General features: G+C 40.2%; 2 protein-coding genes across 7 annotated transcripts in view; one reads left to right on the plus strand and one right to left on the minus strand.

Annotated features, from left to right (window-relative positions):
• The window catches only part of GLT1D1 (glycosyltransferase 1 domain containing 1), a 59,338-nt gene extending 49,627 nt beyond the window's left edge, over positions 1 to 9,711 (minus strand). The window contains exon 1 of one of the 6 annotated variants that reach the window (XM_061355399.1): positions 9,402 to 9,711. In XM_061355399.1, the coding sequence (XP_061211383.1) occupies positions 9,402 to 9,442 (41 nt within the window). In that variant the 5' untranslated portion in view covers positions 9,443 to 9,711. Of the gene's footprint in view, positions 1 to 2,895; positions 3,143 to 3,654; positions 3,677 to 9,401 lie in introns of those variants that run through there. The other 5 variants (XM_061355402.1, XM_061355398.1, XM_061355403.1 and 2 more) reach the window with 5 other exon arrangements.
• SLC15A4 (solute carrier family 15 member 4) overlaps positions 7,179 to 24,741 on the plus strand; it is a 30,390-nt gene continuing 12,827 nt past the window's right edge. The window contains exons 1-5 of the mRNA XM_061355397.1: positions 7,179 to 7,811; positions 15,711 to 16,006; positions 16,788 to 16,956; positions 17,978 to 18,055; positions 22,742 to 22,910. Coding sequence (XP_061211381.1) covers positions 7,242 to 7,811; positions 15,711 to 16,006; positions 16,788 to 16,956; positions 17,978 to 18,055; positions 22,742 to 22,910 — 1,282 coding nt within the window. The 5' untranslated portion in view covers positions 7,179 to 7,241. The remainder of the gene's footprint in view (positions 7,812 to 15,710; positions 16,007 to 16,787; positions 16,957 to 17,977; positions 18,056 to 22,741; positions 22,911 to 24,741) is intronic.

Consider the following 24,741-nt stretch of genomic DNA (forward strand, 5'->3'; position numbering starts at 1 on the left):
ACTTGTTCTAGCAAGCTGATTTCTAGCCAAATTAGATTCTGGTCAGTTTTGTCACCAGTTAATTTAAACTCAGGAAATTAGTATTTTCTTTATGAAAAGATGAAGCAGTTATAGGAACAGCTGTAATATCATAAACATGGTACACCCAGTGATATGAAACCACAAATTTATGCTGGCAAATGTCCAACCTGAAGACACCTTCATTGTTTCATTTATACTTAACCAAAAGTTAAAAAAAAGGTGAACAAACACATTCATAAGCATGTACTCAGATACAACTGAAGCCCAATATTAACTGAAATATATATTTCCAATGCACTATCACATACACTACAAAGTTTGCCACGTGTACCTTAGGCAAGGCAGATCAGTGTAAGAAGTGACATTCCCCAGGCCTTTGGCCATATACAGAATCTTATGTAAATTTATTTATTATTTTTAAATGGCATAAAGTCATAAGAAAACCAGTATTAGACGGAAGTATCTGAGTTGGATAGTTTTAGTGATAGCTGTGACTTGACTAGCCTCTTTGCTTGCTTGCCTTATCAGACTTCTTTTTCCTGAAGAGGCACATTTATATTATTATGACAAACAATATTTATGGTAGGTGATAAGACAGCAACTGAACATGACAAATTACTGACTTTCAAACACTATTTCTGGTAGAATCCTTTATCCACTTTTATAGTGAACATGAATTAAACTGACTTTTCACTCATTTTCTTTCTGTTTGAAGGTGTATGTGAAAGCAGTATCCACTTTGTACACAGTACGCCTATAAAGCAAGAGAATGCTAAAGCATGATGTACTCTACACAGATCACTGCAGATGTGTTCACATAGCTGCAAATGATTGCATTAACGTGATAATATGTTGAACCATCTGCCAACTGAACTGTTGCATCTCACCAAATCTTTCATACTAAAACACATTATCTCAGGCCACCATGCAGGAGTCACAGCTGGAGAAGGTTAACCAAAAGTGCTCATTACTATGATTCACATAAGGGCACCTTGCTAAACCACTATGTCTTGATAGAGTATGCTTACATGATCACAATCCATTTCAGTGTAATTAAAAAACAATTTGAAATAATATGTGGACATTTGTTTTTCTGTGTTACTCAGGCTTAACTAGAAATAATGCAAAACCTGCTTTCCCCTAGCTGATCTCCAAACGGCTCCACAGTCTAAATGTTTGTCTGAATTTCCACAGTTCACGTGGAAGATGAAGTTAAGTGAATATTTAATTTGTAAAGGTATAAGAAATAACCTTATGGAGGAAGAATAAGCATTGATGTCCCCAAGAATAACTACTTTTGTATTATCCAGCGAGAGCAAGAAGAGAGCGATGAAAGGAAATGCAGAATGCCACACAAACCACCACACAGAACTCTGTGCTGGTATGCACAAGTATAAGAATGTGTTATAAACATAACATACTTGTTTTATCTCAACATCTTATTAATACTTATTGTTCATTAATATTTATTTACTAACTGTAAAAGTCAGAAAACTTCAGCTTTATCTGGTCTTTATGCTCCATTTGCTTTAAACCTCCAACACCTGCGTGACCAACATAAGGCAGCAGGTATGCTCCACCATTATCTTATACAAAGCAGTAGGCCTACACAAATCCAAGTCTGAACTTGGTATGATACAACTAGTGCAAACACTTAGTGTCAGAGGACTATTTTGAATGCATAACATTAAAAACATGACACTATGCAGACTGAGGTCAGGGGAAACTTTACTACAAAAAGGCTACCCTAGAAGGTGCATCCTAAGAGAAACAACTAAACTGTGGCTGACTCAAACAGGTAAAAAGCAACCAAGTCCTTATTTCATGGCAAAACCCATTCTGAAACATTTTAATTTTCATTGTCTTTCTTTTAAACACCACCCCCATGCAGAGCAAAGCCCTAGGAAATGCTGTCAGCCACATCCTTTTCCCCAGTGTCATGGAAAACGTTAAACAGGGATAATAAGAATATTTACACAGTTCTGTTAGTCCAACTATTCCAAAGCACTACAGATTCGTGTCCGTAATCCCCAGTGGAGCTGCATGTGGAATCCCCACTGCAAGGGCGCTGACTGGAGTAGCTCTTGTACAACTACTGCTGCAGGACAGTTTCAGTTCAGACCCTCATCATAGCTCCTAGAGCCTCCTGCTCTTCGCATTGACTTGGGTATTCCCCAAAACAGGCACCTCTCAGAAAAACCCACTGCTCCACTAACACCGACTGTACAGGGGCTCTGTGGGGTGGCCAGTGAGGGGAACTCTGCTCCTGGCTTGTGAGCCTGGGTCACCCTTCAAATGCAACCCAAAACCTGCCCTGAGCAGAATCAACTTTGGTTTGGTTAGGGGGTATTTTCTGTGGGGCAACCCCTCAGCTGCCCCTCTCCCTTACCCCCCAGTAACGGGGCAAAGGGGGGACACGTTGCCCTGGCTGAGCCACAGCAAAGACTCATCGGGGGCCGCCCCCGACACTCCTCCAGCCTGCAGGCCCCGGCCGGCGGTACTGGAGGAGCCCTGCTTCATCGCTCTGCCACGGCCCTCTCACAGACCCCCGGCAGCCATCCCCACAGCTGAGGCGAGAGACGAGGCCTCCGTGCGTCAGCGGGGGCAGCGAATGGCGGACGCGTGACCCCCCCCTACCCGCGGACCCCAGCCCCGCCACACCAGCCCGGAACCCCCTCGCGCGCCAGGGAGGGCTGCGGCAGCTTCAACGTGTGGGGAAACCGCCCCCATCCCTCCCCGCCGGCTCGCTGAGGAGCGGGCAGCGCAGGCAGGAGCAGTGGCGAGGATTCCAAGGGGTAAGAGCACGCAGCGGGAGGCCAGGTACTGGGATCCCCGCTCCCCCGGCACCGCGAGCAGGGGACGGACGCCACTTACTGTATCCGGGCCGCGGTGGTCGCGTTGCCGGTCCCCGCTCGGAGGCACGCCAGCAAGAGCAGCCTCATAGCGGCCCCTCCTGTCCGCCCGGCGGGAGCCACCTCACTGACGGGCAGCGCCGCCGCCCCCTCACCTGCCGGCGGCCCGGACGCGGCCCCGCGGCCTCCCGGAAACCGCGCCGCGAGGCCGGGGTGCCACCTGCCGCAGCCCCGGCCCGCCCTGAGGGTGGCGGGACTCCTCTGGGGAGGGAATGGCCTTGCTCTGGCCGGTCCTGAGCCAGCCCCTCACCTGTAAATAGCGCCGTGTGTTTTCATTTAGCGGCACAAAGATGATGGGCTCAAAGCATGGCTTCAGGGGAGCCCTAAATTAAAGGCCTTCAGAGAGAACATGGGGAGAAGGTCGGTCTCAGCCACCATCTCCTCAGGCTACACTGCAGTTGCCATGTGTCTCAAAAGATGGAGGTGGTTCATATTATGTGCAGGAATGAGGAAAATACTAATTGTGGGTAAGATGCATACAAGTAGAAAAGCCAGAGGAATTTGCTAGTCTAAAGAACAAGGCAGGGGGATGGTCAAAGACCATGCTAAATGTCAGGAAGGCCATATAATGAAGAGCCAAAGGTGTGTAAGTCCAAGGGAGAGGTTTGGTGAAGAACCTCAAGCTTCCACAGCAGCAGGCAGAACCCAAACATTCAACAAAGCAGGGAAGAAAAAAAGGAAAAGCCTAAACTCAGGAGGGGAAAAACTGTATCCAAATCACCAAGCCAGTCTTCAGGACAAACCCCAATTGGGAGCACAGCGAGCAGCAAAGACCAGATGAGTGGCGCAGCAGGCACCAACACTGAGCTGAGAGAGTCTGTTGGGAGACTGATAGGGGCCAGGCGGCTGACTGTAGATACGGTCTTGAACTTGGGTCAGTATCTTGTGAAAACATTGAGAATACAAGCAGGACATTTGTGGCTGGGAGACACATGAGAAGGAGGGCGTGATCTGACAGAAAACTCACTTTTTTTGCTTATATATTCACAACCTGATCTGGTTTCCTGGTGTAATTCACTACAGGGCCACATGGATGCTTATGTTTGCCCAAGGCTGTAGGAAGGGAGGTCTACAAACTGCACTGCCTGTGTACTGGCTTAAGTTGTTCCTCCAAGTTGTTCCTCCAGTATCAGGTAGAGGGAGAAAAATATGCCAGATGCAGAGAAAGGCTTTTAAAGTTAATAATTTTAAAAACAGTACTTCTTCAAATAACTCATGTGGATCTCTGAGAATAATTGCAGGAATTGAGGGTTTAGAAGTGATAAAGATATATATTTGAGTATATTCTGGCAAATTGTAAGCATTTTGGTACACTTGCCTATGTTTTGCTAATGGGTCTTAATGCTGCAGAGCTGTGTTCAACTATCTGCATCTCACTGAGTTATCACATAGAAATAATCCAGCACAACATTGTTCAGACCATTTGAAACTCCATCCAAGCTAAAAAGAATGGTTACAACCTGAAGGAGCAACAAATCTTGTATAAATACTAATTTAAGGTTAGGCAGGACCAAGCTATTTTCACAACCATTTTCAAAGGCGTTACTGGCATGAAATCCCAGCTCAGTTGAAATTTAGAGAGCTTTTGTCAGTCCAGTCAGGATTCTAGCTTTGCAGTTTGTTTTACTGGAAACAGGCTATATGAAGCAAGTTTGAGCTTTTGAGAGCACTTACCACCCTCAGATCTAGCACCAGTCATCACTGCTGCACAACTGTCAGTTTAACAGAACTGTAATGTATCACACTACTGCATGAAGCTTAAGCAGCTTTCGGTCTCCTGATACACTGCTACTCTAAATCCTGTCCTAACAGATGCTCTTTCTGGTTCTAAGATCTCACACACACAGTGTAGCTTATCCAGCTACCGTCCGGCTGCATGGCATCAGTTGGCAGCGTGCATGCCAACCAAGAAACATATCTTGCCCTGTACCTAAAACAGCCTACATCATCCAAAACAGGGACATTTCCTAGCTGCATGACCTAAAGCAGGATATGTGATGATGCTCAGAAAGACATGTTTTGCGTTAAAAGGAAGCTGCGGTTTTGGTATCTGCAAGACAGACCTAATTACAGAGAGCTTGGCCATTGTAACTTTTCACCACTGCTAGCTGTAAAACCAGACAACAGCTATCCAGCACATTTAGTGTGTGACACAAAAAAGACAAAAACGCAAAAGTAAAACAAGGCCTGCTCCATGAGACAAATGAGGAAACTTAACCAGTCATCTGGGAAATAAAAGAGGAAATAAGGGAAATATTCAAAGAGGTCTTAACATTTTATTACTATTTATGGTGACTCTGGTTTTCATGCTATATAGACCTTGACTGAAAACAGGTAAAAATGATTTGCAGCATTAAGTATTGTTGTGTCTCTGGAAACATGTATATGCACTAATGCGTCACTATATAGACATAAGTGTATTCATTGTATTCAAAGAGTCACGGATATATCTTAATGAATAAGTTTTACATATACTGTAACTAAGTGTTCTTGTTTAGAGGAAAATTTAAACCCACCTTCCTGAAGCTGCTGTACTTCCAGAAATAATGTTTGGGTTCTAACAGTAGCTTATGAATTTCAGTAAGAACACCTGCTTTCTCAGTACCTGAAGATTTAAATAACATTTTATAATGTACATTTCAAATACTACTCAGCGTTGCTAGGTGTTTGTAACAGTTGTTGGGTAGTCCAATATAAAAATCTCGCTCCACTCACAAAGTTAAATTATCAAGGGCATCTAGAATGTGGCATCTGCACATATTGAAACAAACAATAATACAAAGTGTGCCAAATTACTTTGTAGTCTCCAGGAAATACTATTAGACCCCTTAGAAAATGTAAGCTCAACTGATATACTGCATTAAGCTGGGCAAAGCTGACACATACTCTTTTAAATGACAGAATTGGTCATGTTACAGGAGTTCACAAAATGTGATCTGTACAGCTAGCTGCATTTTCCTTATTGTCCTATGTCACAAAATTTAACTACTTGAGAGTAAATATATTTAATGAGTCATTTTAATGGCATGTTATTTACGAAGGCCCATCATTAAATTAATATTTACTTTTACAAGCATTGCTTGCTCAATTACCAACGCTGCTCCAAAAATGTTAAGTCATACGCACACGTTGGGTATAACTATATGATGGCAATCAATTTACTTTTTGTTTTCATCAAAAACACACAACCAAGAGTATCTTTCTCACTTTGTTCTGGCCAAAATATGACTTTATGATCCGCTGTTGAGGACAATTACGTATTTCCATGACCTTTACCTCAACATACGTGGTGGTGGCGCAAAAGGAACATCTTAGTGCCTTGATCGTGCAACCACTAATTTATGTTTTCTCATTTTAATCATGCCCTTTGTTCCATTCAAATCAGTCTTCATTCTCCACATGTACTTACGACGTATTATTACTGCAGGTACACCTCAGATAAACCTCACCTCAAACACCAAATGTAGGACACATCCAGCTGGCGCTCTCCTGTCTGGTGGGACAAGTACCCACAGAGCAGCTCCAAGCACAGATGTGTGCATGCTTCATTTATCAGGGGTAGTGTAACGCGGGCAAAAGAGTCATTAACAAGGCACATTTGCGGGTTTTCTGCAGGATGGACAGTTTAAAAGGCACACTCCTCGCTTTTGCTTTTCCGACTGAGAAGCAAAGCAGGGAAACAAACCGCGTTGTACTTTCATTGTTATTGCTGGATAAACCTAAGCAGAAAAGGAGGGCTCTCATGGAAGCCAGCACTGAACCTGTGCCATTCATAACGTCTCACCCAGCTCCAGTTAACGCCTAAAATGTTCATTCTCAGCCTGAACTATCGCAGGAAAGAACCGTAAAATGATGTTTACTTTCCCCGCGCCGCCCTCTTTACCATCTAATGCAAGCGGCGAGGGGATCCCTGCAGGCGCAGAGCTGTCATCCCCGTTCCCCGGTGCAGCTCCGCACGCCACCGCTGTAACCAATGCCCAGCCCAGCGCTGGAAGCACCGCTCACCAAGCCCCAACCCGGGATTCCCCCTCCGGTAACTCCGGGCAGACCCACCCCACAACTTCCGGTCCTCACCATCCCGCCCCCACTGGCCCCGCCCCGTTTCGCCTCATCAGCCACTCCCTGTAGCCCAGCCGCCCACGTGACAGCGCTGCCAGTGGAGTGACGGAGGCCTCAGCCAATGGCGGCGCGCTATTCCCCGCGCGGGTGGGCCGTGCCGGGCTCCACCGTGCGGCCGCGGTGAAGTTCCCTCGGGGCGGGCCGGGGCGCTCGGTGGGTGCGCGGCGGGGTCGGGACGGAGGCGCTGCTATGGAGGAGGCCGAGCCGAGCGAGCGTAGCCCTTTGCTGAGCAGCGCGGAGCGCGGCCGGGCGGCGAGCAGCGCCTTTCATGGGCGGCGCTTGGCCTGCGCTGCCGTGCTGCTGGCCGAGCTGCTGGAGCGAGTGGCCTTCTACGGCATCACCTCCAACCTGGTACTGTTCCTCAACGGGCCTCCCTATGGCTGGGAGGGTGCCCAGGCCAGCCAGGCCCTGCTGCTTTTCATGGGCATCACCTACCTGGTGTCACCTTTCGGTGGCTGGTTGGCTGATGCCCTCCTAGGCAAGTTTGGCACCATCCTGCTCAGCATGGCACTCTACCTGCTGGGCATGCTGGCCTTCCCTGTCATCGCTGCACCGCACACCCGCCAGGGCCTCTGTGGGGACATCCCCCTGTTCCCTGTAGAGAACTGCTCCTCTCCGGCCGCCAACGCCACCATGACGCCTTGCTCCCAGGTGGGAGCCACCCGCTACTGTGCCACAGCCACCTTCATCGGACTGGTACTCGTGGGGCTGGGCGTCGGGTCAGTCAAGGCCAACATCACCCCTTTCGGGGCAGACCAGGTCAAGTATTATTTGGCAGTTGCCAAATTGTGTGTGGGTGCAGATCTGAACCAGGAGATAGCTGTCAGTCATGTAGATGGGCTTACCTTGGTGGGGTGGATGGTGTGCCTATTGATGCACATCGCAGTAGGTATTAAGTCTCAGAAGATACCAGATCATGCAGCTTTGTCCTTTGTGTAACGTAAGCTGTTAAGCTGTACCCTGTTTTTGATAACAATTTTGGTGTCTGTGGTGTCTGATCTCTTAAGACTCTTGGTTTCCTCGTAGCCCTGCCTTACTTGTGGTACCTGGTTTGGTTAAGCCATCACTGTCTTGAAGAGTTGGGTTGAATAATTAAATGGCCATTAAGTGGATTGCCTGCATCCTGCACTGAGGAGTTAATTTGGAGCTCATCAGGTGGAATATCTGATACATATTTTAGCTTTGACAAGGATAACACAGGCCTTGTATGGCAGTGGTCAGGTATCATCCTGATAAGTGAGCATCCTCTGATAAGTGAAGGCTAGAGAGACGTTTTTTATGCTTTAGACATTCTCTGTGTACTGCACTGCCCTTGAGTGATATTTTTGTGCAGGATAATACTGCACCACATGGTCAATGGGAAGGTGCTCTCAACATGGTAAACATATTACCTGAGCTGTTCTCATAAGGACACGTCCTGTCAAACGACCTTATTCACATCATCATTTCAGTGATGTCATTCATTGGATCATCACTGCAGAACCAGGTGGCTTTACGGAAAACATTTGAGAGACAGCTTATAATTAAATATCTATTGGAATGCACTGTTGCATATATATATATATAAAAACTTATTCATTTTACAGTCTTCTGCTAAGGTAGTGGATATTGGAGTATAATTTCAGCTTTACAAATTGAGAATTTCAGATGGTTGGTAACCATTGTTCTTGGTGACAAGGCAAGGAAAATACCTTTATAGAGTTCTGGGTATGTTTAGTGACTCATTAAGTTCTGGTTAGAGCAGGTATCAGAAATGCCATGAAAGTCTTTGTGAGAGGTAGAATCTACCACAGGATCTTTGCCAAACATACCTCTGTTATCTAATTTGTAGTTTACATCTGTAATTCTTTGCATTTGATACATTATACATTCTGGAGTTCTGGGTGAAAGGCAGTATATAAATGTAAAACATTATTATAGCCTAGGATTGCGTGTCCCCAGTGTACTGGTTCTGTTTAAGCCAGCATGAGCCCATCAAGTGAAACAGCTTTAATATGACTTTATCTTGTAAGGTGTTTTTCAAAGCTGACTGCTTATCCCCAGAACACTTTATGAACATTAAATATAAGAGATAAATAATGGCAGGAACAGAGCAAAAGAAGAACCATTGCCAATGGAAGTGTAGCTGTTGTAGCTGGATTTTCTAAAGGCTTTCCCCCAGGATTTCACAGAAAGCAGGTTTTGGATAGGGTTGCAGATAATTCACAGTGATTTATGTAGGGTGAAGCAAAAGAAATACTCCTTTCTGGTTCACAATAATCAGTAGAGCTCTGCCAAATACTGAATTTTTTCCCCTTCTCTGGTTTTCTGACTTATCTATTATTAAATATGTTAGAGCATACCACTTACATTGTTGTGCAGTTTGGGGCCCTCTTGGGTGCCTTCTCCATGCATCGAAATGCAGCAAACCGCTGGGTAAATGGATATGTATTGCTGAGAACAAAGTCTGTCTTCCAGAGTCACATCCTTGGGAGGCCAGAATACAATGCAGATGTGTTTTGGCTGGACACATGCTGATGAGATTTGTCCTCTTTCCCTTAAATACCAAAGGAAAAAATGAATTGTATATAATGTTGTTTAGCTGACACGACCCAACTTTTAGATACTGTAAATTACTGCTTGCAGATTTCTTAAAAATTACAATGTAATTTTTTTTTTAGTTTTAATATATGATCTATAATTTAAACCCAAATATAATGAGGATGTTTTTCTTTAGAAATTCCAGTATTATTTTCCTCTAAAGTTAAAAGGATAGAGTGTCTTAACTTCTGTTACATGGATACTTTTAGAACTGCTGTTACAAAGTGACTAAGTAGGCTTAGTATAGAGTAACTTCTCCCAGTCAGGTTAGCAAAAAACAGTGACTGCAAACTGGGCACAGACCAGCTTTACTTTAACTGTGTTTATAAGTAACAGCTGTTTTTCTAGAAGTTCAGATTGATCTGTCGTACTGGACTAAATCTGAACTGATGGTTCTCAGAATAGTGTTCATAATCATGTGATGTGTATAACCTGGCACTTTCCAGTTCCCCTTTTGAGTGCCAGTGTTTTGCTGTCACTTCCTGTTCTATGCAGCAGTTTGTGACTTTCTGTACTTAGGAAACAATATGATTTTCCCTCATTATTGTGAAAGCTGGTTTAGCTTCAGCATTGAAGCAGACATTAGTAGTAGGCTTCTGATCTGGTATCAGCCATAATAATTGAAGTAATAATAAATGAATCTGGTTTTGGGTTATGGTGATTAGAGATGCTAGTTTTAAACCACATTGTATCTTCTTTATGAATTGGGCCACATCCACTAATCTGTCGGTCCATAACCTTCAAAAATCTATCTTTGCTAAAATCATTGTTGCAGTAGCATCACCAGACACAGAGTGCTATTGGAAATTGCTGGTGGAAAGATGGCTTTAGAGTGATTTTTCTGCATTTACTTGTAGAACTTAGGTTTGCCAGCCTTTGGGGAAGGACGCAGGACCATGTATAAAGAACTGAACATCACTAACTGCAAGTTACTTTGTTGTTGAGCTTCTTGGGAGACTGCAACCATTTAAGACTGTAGATAACAGTTTAAAAACTGTAGTTGTGGCACTCACATAGGCTGTACTAATTTGTTTCTGTTTCCAGCCGAAGCAGAACAGATGTGACATTAGTGACAGGAAACAAACTTTAAATGTGGACTAGCAAAATTTTAGTATAAAAATGTGAAATTATGTAGCAGCTCTGGTACTGAGCTTTCTCCAGATACTCTCAAAGACTGTCTGGTGTCTCTAATGATGGATTTAGTGGTCAGAATTGTCTAAGTGTGAATTTGACTGTGGAAAACCGTTATTGTGCTTTCTTCTGTGTGCTAAGGACAAGGGCAAGCTTCTGTGTTTTCATCCTTTCTCTGTTGTGTGGCTGTTCACATAGCTGGCCAGGACAAGTTTGGGGTTTTTTGTTACATTTGTCACTTGTGACTGTCAGTTGATTGCAGAAACTGCTAATGTCAGTAACTTCTAATCTTTTTCCTTTTATGGGAGTCAAACAGGAGGTCATAGCTTTGGATTTGTTGTGATGTGAAGAGGGAGAGAGGGAAGATTATGACATACTGGAACTCTGAAGTGTTGTGGTTTAAGAAATACTTGAGATGATGCCAAATCAGATGTCGCAGTGGAATGGTAGGCACCAGATAGTCAGTAGCTGTGGCAAAAATAAGAAATCCTGTGGATGACCATTTCTTTGAAACTGCCTCAGAGAGCTAGGAAACTACTTTGTGACAAAGCAAAGCATGGAGAAGACATAGTGCTCATATAGATGCGTGCTTCTTTACATAAAAATCAGGAGAATTGAATAGAATCTTAATGTTTGAGCTTTATAAGATTTTTAGTTTCAAGCCGTACAAACTGCTTTGGATCATCTCCTAAGAAAGATGTTGCTGTTTAAAATTCCAGGGGAGGGATAATTCAGGAAGGGATCATCTTTCTTCTAAGTCAGAATGAGGTCTAAGTATTAACCTCAGGACAGCTGTGCTATGGAAGTTGCCATTGGTTAGGTATCTGTAATGACATTTCATCAGGTGTCAGAACTAAAGATCTATTTACTCTTGTCTCTCTTTGTTCTAGTTGTGTTTAAAATTTTGTTCTGATTGTAAGATGTTAATCTATATCCTAAATGAGTTCAGTGCTGCAGTGCAGAGTTACGCAGCTGATGTGTCCTCTGCTGAAAGTGGCTGTAAATAACCTAATGACTACACAATTCCCATAACAGTATTCCAGGCACTCAGGATTCTTTATCATGAAAACCGTGGTTGAAATTACCTCTTATCTGGCTATAATCAGTCTGATATATGTTATGTATTAGAAATTCTTATTCTGAAAACTATTTCTTTACTATTTTGAAATGCAGTGCTGCATAGGTCCCAGTTATAAAACTCAGAATGTCGTCGTGCTTTTCTTTCTGCATTTGGATTAACTACATGTAAAGGATAGTTCTCGGATATAAAACACCTTTTTGACTGTAGAAAAATAAGAGTCAGGTTAGATTTTCTTTTGCAGAAGTTATGTTAGATGTTTTGAAAGTAGCAGGATTATTTTATTTCCTCTTTAGAGGCCCACCTGAATGCAGGCAGCATTGACATGTGGCCAAAGACCAACAGAGCAGCTGTGGCCAGACTGCTTAGAGCTGCTCATTTCCTTCATTTCTTTGTTCTTGGAGTTTTTTTGGTGTGAGTTTCTTGTTTAATTTTTGGAAAGGTTTGGGAGGTGATTGTTTTTAATAATTCAAAGTTGGTCTAAGGAAAGATTAGGGCAATTGGGATGCTCCTTGTATGGTACAATAGGTCATTCTGTATTTTTATTGAAGCAGAAGTACTACTGGATTGTTTCTTCTTGTTCTTGGGGAATGATGTGTAGGGAAAACAGCTGTGTAAGGTTTGAAGAACGCAGAACAGTGAACTGGAGACTCAGGACTGGATATTATGCAGTGGGATTTGATTAAATAAGTGACAGCTGTCCATCACTGGTAAATTCTGTGGAAAATGTCTGAATGTCAGCTCATTTGCAAAGCCATATGTTACCTAGAACAAATAAATTGTGTGTATTAGATATGTGCTGATGTTCATTTCAGGCAGAGCACCTTGGAAGACTTTTACTGCAGTGTTTTTGTGCTGTGATAGGAGACCTTGCACTCTAGCCAGGGCATTTGGCTAATATTTGTGTTTTCCTGTTGTAAGTAGTTCGACTGAAACATGGTAAGTCTAAGAAGGTAACCTTTTCCATACCTTCGTGTTTGCGATGGGTACGGAATCTTTCAAACATACCTATTTTGACTTTCAGTATAGGGATGTGGAACCCTTAGCCTACAGGACAGATTTGATCTGGGACCCAAACCATACTTATGCCATTAATGTGTATCATTTTCCTACTGCAGTTGCTGGTAGGATAGTAAGAAAACAATGAAGCTGGTGATGCTGGTACCACAATGCAAGTGCTGCTATGCTTGAGCACAGATGAAATTGAGCAGAGGGAGAGATAGATTTTTCTTTGTGCTTGAGTGACTGAAAGCAATGCAAGCATAAGGGGGGGAAGGAGAATTCCTGCTGTTTTGTGAAAAATACTTATCGTTGATAAAGTAATAGAATTGTGGCATTGTTTTCTTCTTGGTCCCTTATTGGAATATAGTGTCTATTTATGAAGAGTAGACTGATGTATTTTGTACTGTCACACAGCTCAAGTAATAGCCCAGAGGGGAAAATTTTGAGTAGTTCACTGTAAATGCAATACAGCTCCTATTTTATGTGGCTCATGTGATGTTTGGAAGGAGCTACAAGGATTGCCTTTTAACTCTACCATGTCTTTTGGTTTTGGTAAGACTTCTTCATAGTTCTGCCACTTTGACAGGATATTCCACTGGCTAATTCATGGTAAATTTTATTAATTTAGTAATGTTTGTCAATGAAATACCATAGTGGCATTTCAGATGTGGCTATGACATTTTTAGTGTGTATATATGCTTTGATAAGGAAGCAGAAAATGGATTCTATTCTTCGTAAGAAAGACAGTGTGTCTGTCGTTTGAGCATTGCATTCCTTTTTTGGTCACTCTGTTTCAAAAAGGATACTGGACATGGAGAAGAAAGCTTCACAGAACAGCCACACACATGGTCATTGGTTTCCATGCAAGGAATCGTGAACCAGTCTACAACTTCCTATCTCTGAAAAGACAGCTGAAAGAAAGATGTGACAATGGCTTGTGGAAATAATGATTGGGGGAAAGGCAGAAACGGATCAGGGATGGGATAAAGCTCACCTGTCTTTTGTTGTTTCCTGGAACTAGGTAAAATGAGTGATGCTAGTACAAGGCAGGTTCAAAACAGACAAATGGAGGTGGTTCTTCTCACTGTGTAATTAGCTGGGGAACTTTTTACCACAGGGTATTATGTGCTGACCTGAGTTCAGAGGTGGGATGGATAAGTTCATGGAGAGGTGATCTGCTGTGTTTGTTATGTAATAGAAGCCATCTTTGGTTCAGGAAGTTTCTCATAAGCTAATGTTTGGAGGCAGGGGTAAAACTTGATGGAAGCATCATGCTGTACTTGTCCTATTCTTACCTGTATCAAAGTTTGCTTTCATCTCATAACTTTTCTTTGCATAGATGTGAGCAAGGTCATTTGTAAGAGGGAGGATGGGAAGTCATCCTCCTTGCAGAAACTATAAGAGAACTGAGTTTTTATGGTGAAGAAATGGAAACTTCATGAAGTAGACTGTTAGCTCTATGTAACTTAGAGCACTGTGTTTACGATGTAATTGTTTTCTAATACCTGGGGTTCAGAAGGAATTCCTAGTTTGATACACTACTGCACGTGCTGACTGTTAAAATTAGGAGATGAGTACCAAGTTGAAATTGGAAAGGCAGAATTTCTTGGGTTGAGGCTCCAAGATTGTATCTGACATGCTAGCAGGCCTATCTGAATGCCTAACAATGCTATTAACCATGCACAGGAGTAGATGCTTTAATGTTTCTTTTGTTAGGCATGGTTAAATGACACAGATGGGTTTATGCACCACTGAGAAACCTGAAGCTGTAAATCAGAACTGACAACATTAAAAACTTATTTCAAGGCATAGCCTGCTTTTCATATTGCAAACTAAACACAGGTCTTTTGAAGATCTGGCAAATGAGGAAGGGAAACTTGCAATTAGAAATCAAGAACAACTGACTCAGCAGGACTGGTGCATAGCATTGAATTGCTAGTCACTATTAATGGCCTTTCAGTCATAAAACAGTGACAAATAGAGTATTATGAATTCTTCTACAGACTAGTTGATCTTTTTAATGTCTTTCAAATTGTAACTTGCATGATTTCTCTTGCATCGCATCTTATAGGTGATGTTAGGTTCCCGTGACTTAATTACAAAACAGGTGACTTACAGTAGGCACTACAGAATAAAGAGTGATAATGAACATTACAGGATAGTTTTTTAAACCAGGGATGTCTTTACTTTCAATTGAGAGACACTGAGAGCTCCAAGCAGGAAGACAGCACTACCAACACTGCTGTCTTAATAGAAGGATAAATGTTTACTGGGACTTTGTGACACCTCAAGTAATCCACATTTATTTATTCAGTTTTTAAATGTCAGACTGGCAAGTCTTCAGTTTATGTTCTGATGAGAGGCATTAGGACTGTGCTAAAGTTTAAATTTGTGCTTTAATTACCAAGCAGTCATTTGAGGCTTATAAAATGGAATAAGGTTATCGGTTAGGACATGTTAAGAAGCAATTGTTACAATGCTAATAATTACTTTTTAGGTAGGTTAACTTTGTTTACCAAAAAAGATAGTTATTTCAACTTCTGTGGACTATGGGATGTTAATCTGAGTGAGCTTTGTCTAGAGAAATGAGCAAACGAGAGACAATGCAGTAGAAATAATAACGGCCTTAATGGGGAAGCTACAGTATTGTATGGCTTATTTTAACCCTATCCTAAACTGCTAGCAGTAGGTTACTGATATAATGGGGTAGCTCATCAAATATCATGCTAAGCCCAAAACACTTCAATGATTTCAGTATGACTCTAAATTAAACCCGAACTCTTCTGTGCATTGAACTTGATGGAATCTAATAAACAGGCTTCGTTTTCTTCAGAAAGTGAGTGACTTGTTTCTTTAATTTTTTCCAGGTCAAAGATCGGGGTCCAGAAGCCACAAGAAGATTTTTTAATTGGTTTTACTGGAGCATTAATTTGGGAGCTATTCTGTCTCTGGGAGGCATTGCATACATTCAACAGAACGTGAGCTTTGTTATCGGCTACAGCATCCCAACAGTTTGCATTGGGATTTCGTTCATGGTTTTTTTATGTGGTCAGAGTTTCTTCATCACAAAACCACCTGATGGTAGTGCCTTCACAGACATGTTTAAAATCCTTGCGTATTCTTGTTGCTCAAGAAAGAGACATGTGGAACATTCAACTAATAGGTGTGTATTGAGCTCTTTTGTATAGTCTGGATTCAGTGAATCAGCCTAAGAGTTGGAACTAGTTAGGTCAAACTAGATGGCAGGAAGTCACACCAGGGAACACACTGGAATATACAATTTTGCTTTGAGAACTGGAACTGGAAAATTTTAGTCCTGGAGATACTTTCTGGAGTGAGAGAGGGGCACATCTTGAGATCACTGGATCCGCTTGCTGCAAGGTCAAGTCTGCTGGTTTTGATTGAATGCTGTGGCTTGCCAGATCATTCTGAAAGCGTAACGTAACCTAACCAAGCTGCCTTTAAAGCATTAGTTAACTTTCTTCTCTGCTTAGATATGTCTATGGGATGAGTTCTGATTTGAAAAACACTTTAATCTGCATTTAATATTCAGAGTGGCTTGATGGACAGCTAAAATGTCTACTGACGTTTTGCTTCCCAAATGGTTACCCCACTCTTAAGAAGGCCATGGAATACTGTTGGCCTTCTATGTATTCAGATTACAAAACAATTAATTAGAATAATCTGCATTTTGTGATCCTCTTCTTAAATTCTGAATTTGCAGTGCCAGTTATTCATGTGTGGTGGTGTGAGGATGGGAAATAAAGAAATCTTCGTAATAGAAGCGTTCAGCTGATGCGTTCACCTGCTGATGATCCATTCTGATCTAGTTGCTCTAATGTAACTTGCACAAGTAACATTTTTTGGAAATGGGTGACCTTTTTATAATGAGATACTGAGGTTTTGTTGCTGCTTTACTGAACGTTTCAACTTCTTTTCAAAAGCGAAAGCCAGGGAGTACTTCAGCAACCTCGCAAGCAAAGCCTGTTTGAGATGGCCAAGCTGTCTCGTGGGGGCCCATTCAGAGAAGATAAAGTAGAAGATGTGAAAGCTCTTGTCAAGATTATCCCTGTCTTTTTGGCTTTAATACCTTACTGGACAGTATATTTTCAAGTGAGTAGTTCCAAATAATTACATTTTTATTTTATACATCTAAAATCATAATTTAAGGGCCATAACTTCCTCCTCCCAGTTGCATTTGAAAGACTGCTTGGCAGTTGCAGTTGAGTCTGTTACAAATCTAACTCCTGTCTGAAAATTACCCCCCCGAGCAGTTACCTGGAGGAAACACACAAAAGCTTTTGAGGGGAAGCTGTTCTATAAGGTTTATTTACAGTTAGCATTCAGTAGCAGTGATTCTAAAGAAGACGAGTACCGAAGATTTCTTCGGTACTCTGGTATTGGCAGTTTGACTTGTTTAACACCCGTGTGTTCAATAATGTTAACTGCTTGTCTTTCACACATCTGGGATTGCATCTCAGGAGGCACTTTAATAATGTTATATTAGCAACAATAATTCTATGTGATGATAGCTTCTGATTTTTTTTCTTCTATTTGCTAGATAGGATTGTGGAAAGCTATATTAGTTTATCAGTGTGCCAAAGCATCTAATTTCACATTTCTCTGAGGACTCTTATAAATATGAAACTCATCCTGAAGTTGAGAGATGAAAAATGGCTGCTAAGAATACTTTCAAATAGTATTTTTACTTGATAATAAAAAAGAAAATAAAATGATAGTTAAAACTATCAGTTGCACAATTTAACGTGTCTCAAATATTCGAGCTGTGTTTCATCTTGTAGTTGATTCAGATAGGTTAGGGTAAGTGGTTCAGATTTCATTTTAATTAATTCCTTTCTGTCTCTTCTGTCTTAGTAAGAGAAACTGGGATAGCAAATATGTTTTGGTAGAGAAATACACAGAAGTTGTTTTTAAAGTGACATGAATGATTCTTTGCTTTTAGTAAAAATAAATGTAGGGGTTAAAAAAATCCTGCAAGGTTTTGACACTAAATTTTTTTGTTTTGCTATAGTAGCACTTTACCTCTGTTATCATCTTTGTTAATGATTAAAATGTAAAAGTATCTTGTTCTCAGTAGTCCTCCTTCAAGTAATCTCATCTTTCCTACTACTAGATGCAGACAACATACGTATTGCAAAGTCTCCACCTGAAAATCCCTGAAATATCAAACGACACCAACTCTATTCATACGGTAAGCTGGTGAAACAGTGAGAAGTTTCTTTTGAAATGCAAAACAGTATTGTACAAAACTTCCATGAAGTTAAGGTAGCGGCTAAGGAGAATCAATGACCACAGGTATTGGGTATTTAGAAACGTGACACATAGTACAGAGACTTTGGCGTGCCTACAAGTATATGAAGTTCACACCATCCTGTTTTGTATGTATTCAGATTGCTTTCACTGCTTCAATTAAGAGTGTCTTTATCCTTCAGTAAACAAAGTATGATCTGTGAAGAAAGCTTTTAAATCTAGATGCCAAAGTTTTCAGAGTTGCTAGTAGCACAAAAGCATTCATACAGACTCAGTAGGAATACCCATACTTAACGGAAACATTTGCAAACTCAGAACTGAATACATTTGTAACTTTATACTGTCCAATTACTATTTATTCACTTTACCTTGAATCAGTTGAGCATACTGAAGGTAGTTGTTCAATCAGTGTATTTCAAGAAAGGCTGGCATCACATAATTGCAGAAATGGTACTGAGAATTAAAAACAGAAGGTATGAATATATTAACAAGCTTACTGGAAACTGTTTTAAAATTAAGTTTGGAATCATAGCAGAGTTTGGGCTGAACTGACCTTAAAGATCAGTTTCTTTTATTTTAGATTAATATCAATAATACAGAATGGCTTCAGTCTTCTTAGAGATCAAAAAAAATAAATGATTGTACTTTATTTTTGTTTGAACTTGCTTGAAAACTGAACTGCTTTGAATCATAGCTGAAGGCTTAATGGAAGTTAGTTCTTATGGTCAAGTAAGACTTCTAAACCAACCCACTGCTAGTTAGTTACTTTTACATAGTTAAAATAAAGAAAGAGTAGTCTGACACTTCTTCAGTTAAATGCATCAACAAAAGGATCTAAGGTCAGTTTCTGCAGCTGAGTTCTCTGTGTAATTTTTGTTGCATAGCTTTTGGGCACAGAATGCCATGGCCACTTTTCCCTCAAGGTTAAGTTTTGATGTGTTTGAGTTACATGTTCGTTTAAGCGTAAGATATTTTCTTGTTTAAAAAAAAACCTAATAAATCTGAGGCTTCTGCTTTAGTTGCATCAGTTTTGTGGATTACATTCAAGGTAATTAGGGTTTTTTAGTATGTTCATTCTTCAATACAGGTTAGTACATTTACGCTTTGATATGTAACCCATTTTGTTCTTTTCATTGAGCTTTTCGTATTTATTTATTGCTTTCATTTAAGAGAACTCAGGATTTTTTCTGTTATTATGAAACGTGACTGTCTTGTTGAAACAGTCAGTTTGACTAGAGAAGTGGCTTTTCTTTCTTGTAACAAAGTGGACACAGGACTTCAGAGTCCCATTGTCAGTCTGAATGTTTATTGTATAGAAATGAATGTGGAGCTTTGGTTATCAAACTGAGCCTTTCCCATCACCTTTTAGGGCATTAGAATTGTTTTCAAGTTGTAAGTAGAGTATTATGTTGGAATTAGTTCAGAAAAATTATTTTTGCTAACAAGACTAAAATACCATTCATGCCATGTAGCCACTTTTTCTAACTTGAAAGTGTGGCTTTAAAAGTTAGTTACCTGGTTTTAGTGTTTACTTAGAGTATGCAGAATTTGATACAAGGGTAATGGAACAATAATCCTCATCTGTCTTGATACTTCTAAACCATGATTTTCTATCTTGCATAAGAGTGACTGGCTCCTTTTTCTGCAGTGCATCAGTTATGTTGCTCTTCTTGGTTTATTTTGAAATACTTTGCTGTGGTTTAACAGCATTAACAGTAGATGTCAATAATAAGTTAATTTGATTTTTGCTGTCTTCCTTGGTATGTGGTCTACTTGAAGGATGCTGACCTGCCGCCTATATTATGTAGGCAGTATCTTTGAAAGCAATTCTGACTAGTTTGGTTTCTCCAAATGAAAGTGTTTGGAGATAATAAAGGAGTGGTAATATGTTTTACCTGAGTAGCTTTGTACCTTACCAGGTCTAGGCTTTCTTGAAGCTCTTTTAGGTACCTCTGCCCAATACTAATCAAGTATATTTACTAATACATTTCCTCTTGCTATGAAAAGAGTGATATATGTGTATGCCCTTTTAATTTGCAGGCTCGTGATAGAGTAGAAAATGGAAAAACACAGATTTTTAAATAAACAAAAAAAACCAAACCTCCAGAACACCAAAGAACCCCAAACCCAACTGATTGATTGTATGAAATGCAGCAGTGCCAGAGGCATTTGGTATTTCTCTTCTTTCTTAACAGATTCAGCAAGGGCAAAAAATTCCTACATCCTTGACTCTTATTACACAAATCAGTCTTTGTACAAACTTACAGAGGTTAAGGTTAGTGTGGTATTTGAAGCAAACAAAAAGGTGGATGGGAGAGGGAGGGAAATTGACAGGTTTGGAGTTTTGCTGAATATTTTAAAATAAGCCAGAATTTGACAAACTCAGCAGAATTCACTGTGCATTTTCCAAAGTAAGTGAAGATGGCTAAGAAATGTATGTAACCTTGTGCAGCAAACTACTGAATATTTTTACATAGCCAAATGAGCTTATTACTCCCATTTTCAAATGCATGATCTTGAAATGCCTGGAAAACATTAAAGAGAGGTTAGGATGAATTAAGTTCTACCATCATCATTGTACCATTCTTCAATTCATATTCTACCATCACCACCCACTTCCTGGGGTTTGCAGACTGAACCAGAAAGCATTTGTCTGAGTGCCTTGGAGAACTAACTGTAATGCAGAGCAAGAAAGCAGTGGTATGTTTAGTGGCTGTTACAGTATGTCTACATGCAGAGGGTGCTAAAAATGTCCTCATACATGCTCTAATGGGAGCTTTTGACAAAGCTGAATATGAACATGGCTTGATGTCAGTCAAAGACTTGGTGCTCATGGTGCAGACTCCTGTGAAAGTGCCAAGTCATGCTTAGCTTATGAAGATCTAAAGTTTCATATTTTGCTAACTCATGTTTTTGCAGTTTGTCATCATGTCAGCCATGCTGGAGTGACCACAACCACTCAGTGAAATAGGGTTCTAATCTCCAGTGAGCGATACATGCCCACACTGTGTTAAAGGCCGAGGGCTTGGGTTTTTGAGACACTTGCAGTGGTTGAGATTTGCAGCCTTAAAGGAATGTGGCTGTCTGCTTCTGTTACTCTGGTTGTAGCTTTGAGTTGCCACAGGCCCCTTGGTCATCCTGGATAATCTCTAGAAAAATATTTATCTATTTTAACCTTGCGCTTCCATACACACAGAAACAGTTTAGTACCAAAAACTGAATGCATCTGAAACACGGAGATGAGGCAGCGCTTGTGTTTTGGGTCACAGAGTCAGTGCAATGCATAGTACAGTATCGTGCTGTTCTAAATGCAATATAAAACATACCCCCAAACCTTCCTGTATTGTCTGTTTGTTATCTCTGAACAGATGCTAAATATTAAGCTTGGTAGAAATTGTCTCGTTCATACAGATGGGAGTCTTACTGTCAGTTACTGATTCTTGCAAATGAGAAATGCATGTATTCCACCATATTATTTGTTCATTTGACAAGTGTAATTTAATCTTAATTGAATTTTGTATTCCATTAGTAAAACTGTTTCTACTATTCTGTGGCATATTTCTAAAAGTTCTAAGCCTAATAATAGATCTACAGAACCTAGCTATTAAATATTTCTCGTAACTGAAGTAGAAAAAAAGTTTAATTCTGTCAAACTGGAGTATATCACTGGAAGCAAAACAGTAGGGACTATTTAATTGCATTAAATCAGTTCCTGACTTGTGCACCATTAATGTTGACTTTGAATGCTTTTAAAGATGTATCTTGGGGTGTATTCATTTAAATAATTGCACAATTTTGTTTACTAGATTTGAGTGGCACAATCAGTCATTCCTCAGACAGGTTTTCTATGGCTAAAAAAGGCTTAATGGCAGAAAATCTCCCAAAGGATAGTGATTTTATTCCATTAAATGTATTTCAGGATGTATGCAGAAAAGCTTGGCTGTTGCAATAATGCTAATGGCTGTCTCTTCTTTCAAAAGGAATTCATGTAGTTTTAGTTAACTTTTGCATTAACAAAATTAAATTAGAGTAAGGTTGTAAAATATGGACCCTCTGAAGCTTAGAAATCTTATAAGAAAACCCTTTGCAAAAATCTTTGAGTTCTCCATCTTGCTTTCTTAGAGTACTCTTCATCTGCCCAGTCCTTTTCTTATTCCTCATTTTCCGATGTACAGTATTACTTGCATTTGTGAAAAGAACCTTTTCACTCTGAATAGTTGATGTTGTTCAGTTCTAGCGGAAAGCTCCTACACCCCTGCACCTTTCCTCCCCCCCAGGAAAAGACCCCAAACCCAAAACAACAGCCCCAACACCCACCCACCTCAGCACAGCTCAAGGTGCATCTTGGAAGCTAGAATATGCAGTACTGTTGGAGTTACTATGGTGAGGAATGATTTGTGCTTCTGAGCTAACAGAATCGTGAGCTGCCAAATTAAATGAAAACCTGTATAACCTATTGTTTTCCTCAGCTTTTACACACATTTATTTTTCTTTTCACAGTGTCTATCACTGCAGGTTATTTTGGCTGTCTGTGTTCCGTCAAAAATATTTTTCTTTTGTAAAAAATAATAGTAAAAATCAATCCTTGAAGTATGATAATGCTAACTTAAGTCATCTATCCTTTCAGTTTCCAGCAGCCTGGTTGACTATGTTTGATGCAGTGCTTATTCTCATCCTAATACCCTTAAAAGACAAATTGGTGGATCCCATTTTAAAGAGGAATGGCTTGCTTCCGTCCTCATTGAAGAGGATTGCAGTTGGAATGTTCTTTGTAATGTGCTCTGCATTTGCTGCAGGTAAGAAAACAACTTTAGAGATCTACTTACATCGTTATTTTTTTTTCAGCTCTTTGCAAGAGCATTTTTAAAAAACCTTTGTGAACCTTTAAGATTATTCAGAATTCTTTTTCATAGGATAGTTAAATGGAACTGCATGGATATATTTCTCACAATGAAAGAGATTTTACCCAAGGACTTACTAAACTGTTTTGAATGTTTGTGATAGAATTGGACCACTCTTCCTGCCTGAAATACACTTTGAGCATACCTTTTAAAACCAACTTGTTAGGTAAGGTTTTCACATATAGTGTTACTTTCTGGTATGCTTGATAGAAAAGAACTGTTTGGTTTCTGACCATATCTTCTCAACAAATCTTTAGCTTCATGATCAGTGCCTGTACAAAGTGTCCAGTGTTTATAAGGCTGTTAGTCATCTTAAATTCAACGTTATGGTATTGTGGAAGTCCATGTTGTCTGATTTATCATCAACTTATCTTTAAGTTGAAAATTCATTTAATCTGAAAAACAAATTAGTTCAGAAACAACTATGTTTCTTCATACAGCCTGACTTCTGCGTATTAAAAAAGTGAAGTTTCACCTAAAATCCTTTCCCTGTATCTGAAATAATAAAGTTAGGTTATGGCTGAACAAGAGTTTCCTTACACTTCAGTTTTTTTCTCCCCTACTTTAATGTTCCCTAATGTTTAGGAATTACTGTAGTGTAAAATAGCTTAGCTATAGCATGAGAGGAAAAAGATGGCAACTCTGTTCAAACCATAAATCAGCTGCTTTTGAGATGATTTAAAGTTGTTAAGCACTGCTGATGTGGAACTGAGCAATGCTTCATAGAACCTATAGCCTTCACCTAGTATCACTGTAATGAACATATTGATAAAGCATTATAGCATTAAATAAATTAATTTCAGCACTTGTAATCTCCTATATTTTAGAGAGAGGGACATTTTATACGGCTATTAAGATTTCTCTCAATAAGAGAGATAATTATCTTATTAGGCCAAGGTCACTTTCTATGTAGGCAAGGAAAGTTCTTAAAGCAAAGTCATTTAAACTTTAAAATAGGAATGTTTCTCTTATTCCATATTACTTAGGACACTGCTACCAGCAAAAGAAGATGATGTAAAACAGTTAAATGTCAGCTCCTGAAATAGAACCTGCTGGCTCACATATAAGTGAATGCAAAACCAGCAGTATCTGTCTTTATTAGCACTGGGGAAGAAAAGCATATGAAGCTGTGATTGCTGATTTTTGGGAATGTGTTCATATAGCAGAGTTCTTCAAAATTTCAAATGCCACCTTGTTTTCTCCATGCCTACAAATGTAACTCATGCTTTTGTTGGTTTCATCCTCTCCTGACTCTTCCATGTAGAAACTGAGAAGATGAATTCTTTGGGTGGTTACCTGCAGTCTGGTTGGAAAGGTTAACCTTTTGGAGTAACTTAACATCCCTTCATCATAACAGCAGTTTAAGAGCTTCAGTTGTGACAAATTTGGGGCCTAGGAAAATCTTTTTATTTCTAGCAGCGTGGAACACTTCTGTTGGTTTGTGTTTCATAAAATTTTTATAAGTGTGTTTATAGAAGCCATATTTTCATATGCATAAAATAAAACATTACTTCCAACCATTTTTTGCCTTGGAGAGGGAGATACTGATTAAAATCTTAAACATATGAAGATGTTAATATCGTAACTTGCAATCTTGGAAGTATCTTAATTTGTTTGTGCCATATTTCCATTTTAAGTTACTTATCTAACTGACATGAATTGTGGACACTACCTAGGCTGCCTATTAGGTTGTTTAGATTATTTTAAATATCTTCTAAACTGTGAG

The sequence above is a fragment of the Neopsephotus bourkii genome, unplaced genomic scaffold (genome assembly GCF_033783945.1).
Source record: "Neopsephotus bourkii isolate Nb327-2 ecotype Australia unplaced genomic scaffold, CSIRO-AGI_Nbou_v1 NB_795, whole genome shotgun sequence".
In the NCBI taxonomy this organism is placed as follows: Eukaryota; Metazoa; Chordata; class Aves; order Psittaciformes; family Psittacidae; genus Neopsephotus; species Neopsephotus bourkii.